The sequence below is a fragment of the Mus caroli genome, unplaced genomic scaffold, assembly GCF_978045245.1.
Source record: "Mus caroli unplaced genomic scaffold, Mus_caroli_1 scaffold_19, whole genome shotgun sequence".
Lineage (NCBI taxonomy): Eukaryota > Metazoa > Chordata > Mammalia > Rodentia > Muridae > Mus > Mus caroli.
In genome coordinates, this window is record NW_028227274.1 from 31,706,506 (window position 1) to 31,719,254 (window position 12,749).

General features: G+C 42.4%; 1 protein-coding gene across 19 annotated transcripts in view; it reads left to right on the forward strand.

Annotated features, from left to right (window-relative positions):
- Positions 1-12,749, forward strand: part of Apc (APC regulator of Wnt signaling pathway) — a 104,212-nt gene that overhangs the window by 55,416 nt on the left and 36,047 nt on the right. For all 19 annotated transcript variants that reach the window (XM_085833758.1, XM_029472064.2, XM_029472065.2 and 16 more), the window contains 3 exons: positions 1,238-1,346; positions 4,961-5,074; positions 7,557-7,640. In XM_085833758.1, the coding sequence (XP_085689884.1) occupies positions 1,238-1,346; positions 4,961-5,074; positions 7,557-7,640 (307 nt within the window). The remainder of the gene's footprint in view (positions 1-1,237; positions 1,347-4,960; positions 5,075-7,556; positions 7,641-12,749) is intronic.

Consider the following 12,749-nt stretch of genomic DNA (forward strand, 5'->3'; position numbering starts at 1 on the left):
TTACAGAAAGGAGTGGGTTGCAAACCTGGAAAAGTGCTTCGTCTCATCATGCACATCAGAAGAAATCAACTCAAGTCGTGGTGATATCCTGGAGGTTTATAAATCTGTACTCTAAAAGTGTGTCATACACTTAAATTTGTAAAAATTATAGCTTATATAATTGATACGACACCTTACTAGGACACTTCAGTTCAAATTCATGTACCCTCAAATTTTATCATGTGTGCATGCATGAACATGTATAGAGTGAAGTACATAAAGACATTCATATATATATATATATATATATATATATATATATGTATATATGTGTATATATATATATATCAAATTACTTAAGTCCCCAAGTGCTCCCAGCAAAGAATTGGCCATAGTATTTCTCCTTCATGAGTTTATGAATATTATAAGGTACACAGAGTATTAGGCAGCTATCAAGAAGTACATAGTAAGCCTTTTGTTCTCATATGGAATGACCTCCAAGATAGATGAAAAAAACATGTATAGGACAACATATATATTAATAATCTAGTATTTATGTTTTTAAGTATACATGTAATTATGCAGATTATTTTTAGCATTTTATAGAAAATCTCTGGAAACAACACAAGAAAATTATACTGTACATTGCTTGGGGAAAGGAGCCACACAGAACAATAGGGAGCGTGTACTTGTTAGTCCTATTGAATTTTATCTCAGTAACAGCCTTCTGTTATATGTTTATGTTTATAATGGTCAGATGTATAGTGGGACTGGTTCCTAGGGAATTATGTAAATTCATCTTGAGATTCCAAGCTTTAAGTCTCTGCCTCAGGGTAGCACCCTCTGGCTGTGGATGTGAAGTTTATTCACAGAGTTGCTGCACAGCGGCCTACCTCAGCATAGCATCCTACCTCAGATGCAGCCCCAGGCTTCTCTCTTCCCCAGCGTCAGTGCAGCTGGTCCTGACTCCGTTAGTGCAGTTTCTTCTCTTACTGACTGTGAGTTCTGTTCTCGCCTTACCTTTCACTTACTTCGTAGACTATGAAAGAGAGCCCTTGGTTGAAGCAGAACTGGTCAGCATCATAGCAGGGAAGGAGCACACTTGATACTCAGAAGTCAGTGATTGTAATACCCAAGTGCTACTACAAAACCCAAGTCAGTGCGTTCTCACTAGTTCATTATTGTCTTCGAGCAGCAGCTGCTGAGAGCTACCAGGCAATATGTATTAGCTTGTGTAATTTACCTTTCTTCTAAACAGATCATTACTCCTTGCTGATCTTGACAAAGAAGAGAAGGAAAAGGACTGGTATTATGCTCAACTTCAGAACCTCACAAAAAGAATAGATAGCCTGCCTTTAACTGAAAATGTAAGTAACTTGACAGTGCAGCTTTTAGATTTGGTAACTTGACCTTCGAGTACTCAGATTATCTAGGAAGAATTCAGGATAACTGAGTTTGTAATGATATAAAATGTAATGTGTCTTAATCAGCTATTAACCCGAATATATAATGATTAATGAGTATTTTCATGGCGGTTGTTCTTGCTTTGGTTTGTTTGTTTTCATGGGGTTTTGTTTCTGTTTTTGACACAGAATCTGATGTATCCTGGGCTGACTTCAGACTTGCTATATAAGAGGACCCTGATCCTCCCAAATACTAGGATTACAGGCCTCCTTTACTGTACCCACTTGTTAATTAATTTTTAATAGAAGAAAAAGTTATTGTGTACCAACAGATACTTCTTTTAATTCCACATGTGTTTGGATCTGAATTCCACTTAGACAACTATATTTTTAATTGGTAGAAACATTATACTATCTGCTTGCAGTTTCTGTACAATGCAGGGATCATGCCAGATGGTTCTTACAGCTAAAATGTCCTTGACAATAATTTGAATCTTACTCTTTGTAGTGTAAATGCCACTGGCTATAGGCCCGGGTCCTACTGTGTTTACAAACTCTGTGCCCCTTTAACAAATACACTGAGGTTTAAATTGTCTAAGTCTCAGCAATACACATACGTACTATAGAAAAAAACCAACTTTCACAAGTTATTGCAACTTCCACATTCATGTTGTGCCGTGTACATGGCTCTGAGTTAAGCCAGATCACCTCACAAAGTGGATACATGATACGTGCCTGTAATGGCTGTGTCCAGAACAGCTCCAGAGATGGGCATGACTGAGAGAGACAGTGGGGGGAATGAAGAAAAGACAGACAGACAGACACATGGACGGACACACATGCATGCACACACACACACACACACACAGAGAAACAGTGGATTGGGTTCTGATGGAGAAACAGCACCCTGGATGCTCAGAGTGTTTATTGTATAGTGTTAAACGAAGAGGTGAAGATATTGCATACAGAAAAACAAGGAGGCAGGCTTAGCTAATCTCAGTAGGAGCAGTCTCTGTAGGGGAGCTGTCTTCAAGCCATAAACATCAGGCCAGAGGGAGAAAGCTGTGGTGGGCATTATCTATACATACCATCAGAATTCACACTTAGACCAGGATTAAAGGCTGTGCCATTCATTCTCCATGGGTCCTTGGCATAGGCTTGCCCATGTTAGCAGCACACATTCACTCTGGCCTTCCTCTGCTCCTCCCGTGGAGTCTTAGCACCCAGGAATTTGAAGAGGAGTATCAGAAGTTCAAAGTCTCATAGCTAGGGTGAAGGTCAACAGTTAGAACACTCACTGCACCTCAGCAGATCTGAGTTTAGTTACCAGCACCCACATGGACATTCACAATCATCTGTAACTCCAATTTCAGGGGATCCAGTGCCCTCTTCTGACCTCTGTGGACACCGGGCACTCACGTGGAGTGCATATATACGTGCAGGCAAAACACTTGTGCATGAAAAATAAAAATAAGTCTGTTTTAACAAACGGAAGGCCATCCTTAGTTGTCTATAATTTGACACCAGTGTGGGATATATGAGGTCCTATCTAAAAGTAAAGAAAAAAAGAAAACTTAGGAAAGCGTTCATAATCTCAAGGCTCTATGTTTCATCAATATTTTATGTAGTATTTAAAAGGGAAAATAAGACAAGTGTATGTGGCTTATTATCTTATCCACCAGACCGTGAGGGTGGTAATAAGTCCAGGGCCAGCTTGGGCTGCAGGAAAGTGCTTTCTCAGTATAACCTTTATTCTTAGCTTAGATTTTCACGTTCTTATAGTAGTTTTGAGAGAACCCAATAGGCAGAAAGCAAACATAGAAGGAAGAAAAGCCTTCCAGAATATAGTTACCTGGGCTTCCTGAAGGCAGGAGCTAGAACTCAAGGCCTTAAGTGCTCACTTCCCTTGTTACAACTCGAGAGCAGTGGGTCAGCACCAGAGAATCAAAAGTAAAGAGCAGGTGTCAGATAAATTTATTATTTGCTATTTATGAAGTAACCATGTTTGATAGAATACACAAAAATACACAATCATCGTGGGCCATTAGTAACACTAATAAATTTAAACCTGCTTGTATTTTATAGTCACTATAGTTTGCTTTCTGATTGGGAAATCAAGTTAACAAGCATCTCCATATAGAAATATTTGTCTGCATATCAGAATATCATACCACGTATCAGCTCTAAACCATATTATTACAACACTCTGTGTCACATTCAGCAGTTTGATTTTTGTGGAGTGGTGGGGAAATGGAGGACAAATGACAGAAATAGCAGTACAGGCTCAAAGAGAGCAAATGACGTGCAGGGGAACATGGTGATGCTTGTCTTCAGTCCCCAAAGCCCAGCACTTAGCCGACAGGTAGGCAGGTTCTGTGAGATGAGTCCAGCCAAGTAGTGCACTTCAGGCTTCAGGCTGCATAGTGAAGCCCTGTCTCTAAATAAATGAACAGCGTGCAGGCTGTTTCATCTGTCATGTGCTCCTAACTTTGGTGTGCCTTCAAGAGTGCATTATGTGTATGTTTTGTTTGAGGGCAACTTAAAAGTTTGGAGTTCTTGGACCCAGCCTGCCAGGAGCAGTTTCCTACAAGAGCATGAGGAGCGTGAAGAGCACGCCCTCCTGCTCTCCATGGCTCCCAGTGTCTCCTGACAGTTACCTCAGTACACCTGTGAGGGTGTCAGAGCCACTGGGACTGCGTTTGCGTTTACAGCAGTGAACGGCTATGTGGGCACTGAGAGTTGAACCCCAGTCATCTGAAAGAGCAGTCAGTGCTCTAAACCATTGAATCAACTCTCCAGATCCAGTGTTTAATATATAGACCGTTTCCTTACTCCATTTTCTTCATATGGCACGTGGAGTGTTTTCTCTCTGTTTAGCCTGTACACATAAGCCTTAGTTAATCAGAAGGGTAAGGGTAGTGAACATCTGCTGGCTTTTTACTTCCCCCATGTTGTCTGTGTTTTGTTTGTTTGTTTGTTTGTGATAGAATCTCATGTGGCCCAGTTCTCCTGAACTCCCAGTGTAGCCAAGAATGACCCTGGACTCCTGATCCTCCTGCCTCTGCTTCCTAAGTGCTGGGATTGCAGGCATGTGCCATCACACCTAGCTTTATGTGGCACAGGTTGGGTGAGCACTGTAACAACTGAGCTGCGTCTGCTGTCTAAAATACTAATTTTAATAATTAGAGATAGTTCCTCAGGGTTCTGAGTTGTAATTCAATGGTACTGTACCTGCCTAGAGTGTTCAAGGCTCCAGTTGATTCCTAGTACCACAAAAATTAATCAGGTGCCCCTTTAACAGATAAAGAAATCATAAGGGGACAGAAGTTCAGCTCACCCTAACTGGACCAATTGCGTATTTTCATCAACACAGTCTGAGTTAAAGCCAGCCAGCTTTTACCTCAGGCAGTTCCCTGTGTAGTCAGGGACCCCAGTTAAGCCTGCTGCCGTGCTCATGGTTTTGGATTTCTCAAGCATGGTGACTTTCATAGTTGTTTACTCAATTTCTTAACTGATACTTATGTGCTTTTTGGCTTTACTAGTAAACTGAGAAATTAATGTGCTGTTTGTGGTCTTAGTTTTCCTTACAGACAGACATGACAAGACGGCAGCTGGAGTATGAAGCAAGGCAGATCAGGGCTGCAATGGAGGAGCAGCTTGGCACCTGCCAGGACATGGAGAAGCGTGCACAGGTGATTCTCCCACTGCACACTACAGCTCTGCTGATGGTTCTGTTACTCCATTACCTGTGATGCAGCGGTTACCTCGCTTAGACAAGGCCATCAGTCGGGCCTCCAGCACCATCAAGGAGAAACATTCAGAGTCTGCCTTAAATTGGCACTGCTTCAGGATAATTTCTCATGGCTGTTGGGCATTATAACCAGTACTGACATAATTCTGCCTCTGCTATGACACTTGGGTATTAATCTTTCTGCATAGAATTACAGGGAAGAAATATTGATTCTCCCACAGATAATAACTAGTTTCAATTCCTTTAAGATTGCTATTTCTTGTGCTCTAAGTTTATGTAGCGACATTCAGAAGTTCTTTAAAAAATAAAATGGCAGCGACAGCACATGTTTGAGACACAAAGGAGGCGTAAGGAGTACCTAAGGGAAGGGAGCGAGAGGGATGAGGAAGAGGATAACCCACAGGAAGGTCGAGAAAGAACAAGAACTGCTTTGATTGTAGAGCACTGCCTTGTGCACAGCTCTGTGAGTGGCTAGGCTGGCCCTGTAGAAGGCAGTGTCATTACTGCCTTACCCTGCTTTTCTGGCCGTTCTGTTACCTGGAGATGACATAGCTCATTTTGCTTGCTAACATTTTAGGAAATTTAACTTTGTATCTTGAGTAACACACACATTTTCTACTTGGTAATAACAGTGTGAAAATTAAGTTTAAAAACCACAAACAAGACAAAAAGCCAGCTGCTGGAAGGGCTGGCCTTCAGTGACAGCAGTGCAAATGGTGTCTCCTTTGTAAGAACAGAAGAGAAATGACAGTGGCAGGAGTGGTGGCCCCAAGAGTACACCAGAGCTAGCACAGTGCAGGAGTCATAGAAAATCAGTTATTCTGCAAGAGTTTCCATACTTATAAGGACATCAGCAAAGGCTAAAGCCCCTCCCCTGCTCAATCTAAATGGGCTTTATTTTGTATAGTTGTAAATGTTCTAGATTCATCTCATAGACCTCAAATACTACACATGATACTATTTCTTTGCTTGTTTATAATATGTAACTTATACTATAATGAGTTAAAAGGTGAGTATACAAATGTTTATAACATACCTGAGAATAATTTTCTGTATTGTACAGTGAATGCCTACAAATAAGTGACAACAGAAAGCAGACACCAAAATAGTGATAGTTCAGCCACTGTGTGTGCACACCCCTGTAACCCAGCACTCAGGAGGCTGGAGTAGGAAGGTGGACTTGGAGGCCAGCCTGAGCTACGTGCTGATTCCTCTTTTAAGAAGAGGGGCTTGGATGTGAACAGCTCCACCCTAAAACAAATTCAGTTGGCTAATAGTTGTGAACAATGATGGCACTTAGTCTTAATGTAAAGAAGCTACAATTAATAGAAGAAAATGTAAAACATTTGAGTCCTTAAGATAGAATGGAAACTCAAAAAAGCAATAAAAGTCATTTTCATAAAAATGTAAAGCACCTGTCCTACAAAAATGAAAAGGAAAAATATTTTAACGGTATAAAAAAAATAGTTATTATCCTGAGAACTAATTCTTTTTTTTGTTGGTTTTTTGTTTGTTTGTTTGTTTTTTCGAGACAGGGTTTCTCTGTGTAGCCCTGGCTGTCCTGGAACTCACTTTGTAGACCAGGCTGGCCTCAAACTCAGAAATCCGCCTGCCTCTGCCTCCCAAGTGCTGGGATTAAAGGTGTGTGCCACCACCGCTCGCCTGAGGACTAATTCTTAAAGACTGCCTTTGTTTTTAAATGACAAAGGATTGGCCAACAGTCTGTTTAAAGGATGGTGATGTCCAGTATAACATGTAGAGATCACTGGTAAATAATTTGAGGAAATTTAAAGTAGACCCCATCCCTGCTCCGGCCTTTGTGACCTTTGTCTCTGTTACTAGTTTGGTTACTTACTTAGCTTCCTTTTTCAATGACATCTGTCCCACGTTAGCATGTTAGTAAAGGCTAAGAAAATGCCCATCAGGTGTGACAGAGCCTACTTCTGGGCCAGTGTGCTGTACACATCTTGAATTCCAGTCCTGGGGAGGCAGAGGCAGGTCGACCTCTTGAGTTCCAGGCCAGCCAGGACTGCATAAGGTCATCTCCAAAAACAAAAGCAGAAAGCAATCTCAGATCATGTGTTTGAGCAGACATGTCTTTCAGTAGTTCCTTCACAGTTTGAATGTAGAATTGTGTCATCTTTGTGGTTCTTATATTGCAAATAGAAGTAATGTTCATTTGGAAAGCAGAAGACAGAGAAACACAATTCTAGGCTACCCTCAACCACACAGCAAGTTCTAGGCAAAGTGGGCTAGACAAAGAGACTGGGGGTCATGGGGGAGCAGGGGCAGCAACCGGCTGTAAAGTGAATAAGCTAAAAAAATGCACCCATGTCAAGCCACGCCAGGGGTGCCACATATTAATATGCACTCTACACATAAAACTCACTGAATATCCGACTTGTTCTCTTCTTCTGTTTCAGCGAAGAATAGCCAGGATCCAGCAAATAGAAAAGGACATACTGCGCGTGCGCCAGCTTTTACAGTCCCAGGCGGCGGAAGCAGAGGTTAGTAAAGCCCCCTTCTGGTACAAGTCATGTAAGGAGCTCTCCCCGGAAAAGAAGATGTGTGTAGTCAATGGGGCATCATTGAGATATGGACCTTTCAGAGAGAGAGGCGGTTGTCATTGTTTTAATTTATGTATTTTTATATGCATTGGTGTTGTGCCTGCACATATGTGAGGGTTCCAGATCCCCCTTGAGCTAGAGTTACAAACAGTTGTGAGCGCCACATGGGCGCTGGGGGTTGAACCTAGATTTCCTCTCCAGTCCTAATTTTATACTTTTCAGCAATTAAAATTTAGTCTTCAGCATAAACTGTCAGTTTGTCTAATCAAATCACCACTAGAGCTATCATTACCCTTTAAGTGGGCTTTTTCTTATATGTAATCCATAATGAGAAATTTGATCAGACGTGTTTACTTGTGGTTATCCCACAGTCCTTACTGAAATGTAGTAAAAGCATTACATGAAGAGTCACAAATACCAAGGAAAGTGACAGGAATAAAAATGGGGGCTCTGGAAAAAAGTTCGATAGACTTAACTGTTATAGCATATTATAGGGACCAAGGAAGGCGGTGACAGAGCTCGGTGTGTATCGTGGAAGCTTAAAGGGTTCCCGACTGGTTATGCAGCTCACCTGTGAATATAAGTATTAGAAGGGACTGAAATGAGCATTGGCTGCACTTCCAGAAGAACCAGGCCCAGCACCTGCATGGTAGCTCACAACCATCCATAACTCCATTGCTGTGGGACCTGGCGCCCTCTCCCATCCTCCATGGGTAGCACGCTTGTATGCGGTATACATATATGTATATGAGGCAACACCCGTACAGAGAAAAATGAATGTAATGAAGCAGATGAGCCCCTGACATTGCTCCACATTTTCAGCACAACTGTTGCTGTTTCTCTTTTCAGTCCTAACAGAAAATAAGTTATCCCCACACACCACCCCCTCAAAAAGGATAGGGATTTTTGACTAGATTACAGTAAATTAATACAATGACTTGAAGCTGGAGGTAAGTGTGTATAGAAAGCTGACTTGGTTGGAATCTACTCAGTGGTGAGATCCCTACTGTCCTCCAGCCTTGTCATCTCTCAGAAGCTTCTCTAAGGAACGCAGCTTACCCAAGAAAAGGCTCAAGAGCCACCAGCAAACCAGACCAGCCATTCTCTGGTCACCATAGCTGCAAACCTTCATTTAATTTTTCTGTAGCTAGCCCACTCTTCAGTCTGTATGGACACTAACGACTGACTGCTAGGCATTTTAATAATGTTATGATAAGAACAATCATAGAAGGAGAGTCCCTTGTTGCAGGCAGAAGGAAAGCTCAACACTACAGCTGACCTTCATACCTCGGCAGAAGCAGGGTGTGATTGTACACGCATGCCTGAACCTCAGCATGTGGGAGGCAGAGCAGGAGGCCAGCCTGGGATACATAAGATCCTGTTACAGTCATTCACTCAGGAGAATTTTTTTTAAAGATCTCATGAGAGTTAAATTTAAAACCATGATTGAAAATTAAAAGATTTTTTTATATATATATATATATATATATATAAAGTAGAACAAGACAATGAAACACAAAATAGAATGGTAGGCAGGGAGGATACTCAGCAAATGCAGGTGCCCACCATAGCTTGCTGGCTTGAGCTCACTGCCCCAGCCAAGGACCCATGTGTTGAAAGGAGAGAACCGGTTTCTGCAGTCTTTCTCTGAGCTCCATAGGCATGAATACAGAGAACGTGCACACAGATTAAACAAGTAATAATGAAAAAGGGGTTGTTTTTAAAGGAAAACTCTAAAGCCTAGAAAAGGAAGAGAAATGCCAGTAAAGCGAATTCCTTTAGATTTCTCAACAGCCAACAACCTAGGAATCCAGGGAACAAGACTGTGTTTTATTTATTTATTTATTTATTTATTTATTTATTAATCTTAAGAAAATTTTCAGTCCCTTTGACACCAAGTATTTGAACTCATTCTTTGTCCTACAATTCAGTTCAGTTACCTCAAGTTGGTATTAGATCCCACAAGCAAAATTCTTAGTTATTTGCAAGACTGTTCCCATTCATACATTTAACAACAGGGTTTGGCTGTGCCCACTATAACTGTTTCCGCCTGGCTAGGAATCCCACTGAAGTGGATGCACTGTAGACCTTTGCCATCCTGACCCTACCTGACCCCACATGACAAAAACCAAGTCCTTTATCCTTTAAGAGCCCCGGCGATATGCTACCCAATTGACACAACGCTTCCTGTTAGCTGTGATAACACCCTGGTGGGGAGTCACAGCAGCAGGAAGCAAGGACAGTGGACACTGTTTATTCCACCAACTTTCTCCTTTTATACAGTCTAGGATCCCAGCCCAGGAAATGAAGTCATCCATGGGGGCAGGTCTTCCCAACTCAATCACGTTAATAAATGCAGTGCTTCACGGGCATTCCTAGAGACCTGTCTCCCTCGTGACTCTACACTGGTAACATCACAGTTGTTGTATAGCAATTTAGAAATTCAAGCCTTTCCAAACATCCAGAGTGCTCAGAATTCACTAAAAGCTCTCTACTTACATGATTCTACTTTTATTATATGGGGACACGACAAAAGCCAAATGGGAGACACATTGCAAAGTCCACAGATGAGGTGAGATGGTGGCAGGTGAAAATATCAAGTGTTGTCCTCTTGGAATCTAGGTTTGTAATCCCTCATTTTCCATCTGGGTTGCAAACTTACAGGTTGGCAGTTCCTCAAAACATTTAATGTAAAATTGCCACATAACCCAGCAGTTCCAGTCTCAGGTATCTAGCAGAAAGGTCACATAATGATCTTAATGCTATTAATGATCTATTCAAACAGCCTTATTCATTGTAGCCCAAAAGGAAAGATGGGACGAATGTGACACTGTTAGGCTGCACTTAAATTTGGGTACTGTAAGTAAAATGTGGATAACTTTTGAAAACTCTTTAAGTAAAATAGACCACATAAGTCCACTTACAAAATTACCAGAAGACTGGGGAACGGCTTAGTGAACAGAGTGCTTGCTGTGCAGTGTGAGGGCCAGAGTTAGGATGCCCAGAGCCTACACGCTCGTTAGCGACACCAGCGACACTCTGAGCTCTGGGGTCAGTATGTAAAGTAGAAGGTGATCTCACAGAAGACATCCAGTGTCAGCTGTGGGCCTTCATACCTGCGTGCATGTGTGCACATGCACACTTTTAATTAAATGTCTAGAAAAAATTTATTTTGAAGATACAACTCAAGCATGGTAGCACTTGATAGGTAAAGGGAATTGGGAGTCTCAAGGGCCAACCTAGGCAACATAGTGAGACTGTCTCTCCCTGACAAAAACTCAAAACGAAACAAAGGAGATGAGCTGTTGCCTGGTGCACTGAGTGGAAATGTGGATTAACTGTAAGCAGGTGGGAGAGAATTTACTTAATGATAAAAATACTCGGTACATTTATCAAAATCATTACATTGAACACCTCATGGGTATATTTTGTGGCACTCAACTGCTTAAACAAAACTGCTTTTATTTATTTCATTAAACCAGTAATGTACTCTTATTATCCAGCACTCAGAAGGCAGAGGCAGGGAGGATCAGTAGTTCAATGCCCACCTCAGCTACAGAACAAATTCAAGACCAGCATGAACTACATAAGATCCTGCCTCAAATAGCATCTTTCTTCCTAGTCTGCCTCCTAGGGTAGAAGCCTGGCCCTGCTTTACAGCAGGTATAGGATTGTTGTTACCAGAAGTCAGTCACAGCCACCCTCTCTCTCTCTCAACAGAGAGTAGTGATGGAGGACAGGGACCCAGGAGTGCGGTGGGAAGAAAAGAGACGGAGGAGGAGGAGGAGAGGTGGTGCTAGTTATCATGAGTGCGCTTGGCAGTTGCTCTGTGACCTTCATAGACTTGTCTTTCTTTTGTTTTACCTGAGTGTCAGTTACATGCAGTCTTAAGGTTTCTCTCTCTCTCTCTCTCTCTCTCTCTCTCTCTCTCTCTCCCTCTCTCCCTCTCCCCTCCCCCTCCCCCTCTCCCTCCCTCCCTCCCTCCCTCCCTCCCTCCCTCTCTCTTTCTTCCTTCCTGCCTTCCCTCCCTCCTCTCTCTCCTTCCTTCCTTCCTTCCTTCCTTCCTTCCTTCCTTCCTTCCTTCCTTCCTTCCTTCCTGCCTTCCTTCCTTCCTTTCTTTCTTTCCTCCCTTCCTTCCTTCCTTCCTTCCTTCCTTCCTTCCTTCCTTCCTTCCTTCCTTCTTCCCCTTCTCTGTATCTTCTCTTCCTTAGACAATCTCACTAATGTTTTAAGGCTTTAGGTACCATCTATATGCTGTTTGTTCATGATTTTTTTTTTTTATCCCCTTGAGGTCCAGATTCTTAATCCTGTGTTCCTACCATGGATCACCACTTAGGACTTAGGATTTGTCAAAGATTTTAAATTCAACCTACTTAACACTTGGGTGACACACCCCTTTAATCCTATCACTTGGGGAAACAGAGTCAGGCAAATCTCTGAGTTTGAAGCCAGCTAGGGTCCACACAGTGAGTTCCACTTCAGCCATGGCTGCATAGCAAGACCTGTCTCAAAAAACAAAACAACCAAAGCCCGTCTACCCTCTTTACCAGCCCCCTTCTTTCTCCCTTTTAGTCCCCATCTTTCCTCTCCATAGTCTGCGTGAGCAAACGGTCATCAGAATAATCCTTCACACCCTTTAGCCAGTTAGTAACCGCTTACAGCATGCTACGCTGCTGTAGCAGATACCAGACACAAAGCAAATGAAGAGAACAGACAGTTTGAGAGGTTCCAGTCTGCCTTGTGGGTAGGACATGGAAGCATGAGCTCGGGGTTACAGTCAGGAAAGGAGAGGCAAGCGCTGGTGCTCTGTGCCTTCTCCCACCTCACTGTTTTATTTGGTCCAGAACCCAGCTGCTGAGTGAGTGGCACCACCCACATTCAGGGTAGATTTTCCCTCCTTGGTTAAGCCAACGTACCCAGGGTTGTATCTGCTAGGTGAGTTCAGATCCAGTCAAGTCATAACTGTGATGAAGATTAACCCTCACAAGGTCCACCCACCCCTTGTGAGCCTGACACCCAAACACATCCTTTTTAAATCATAAAATCCCA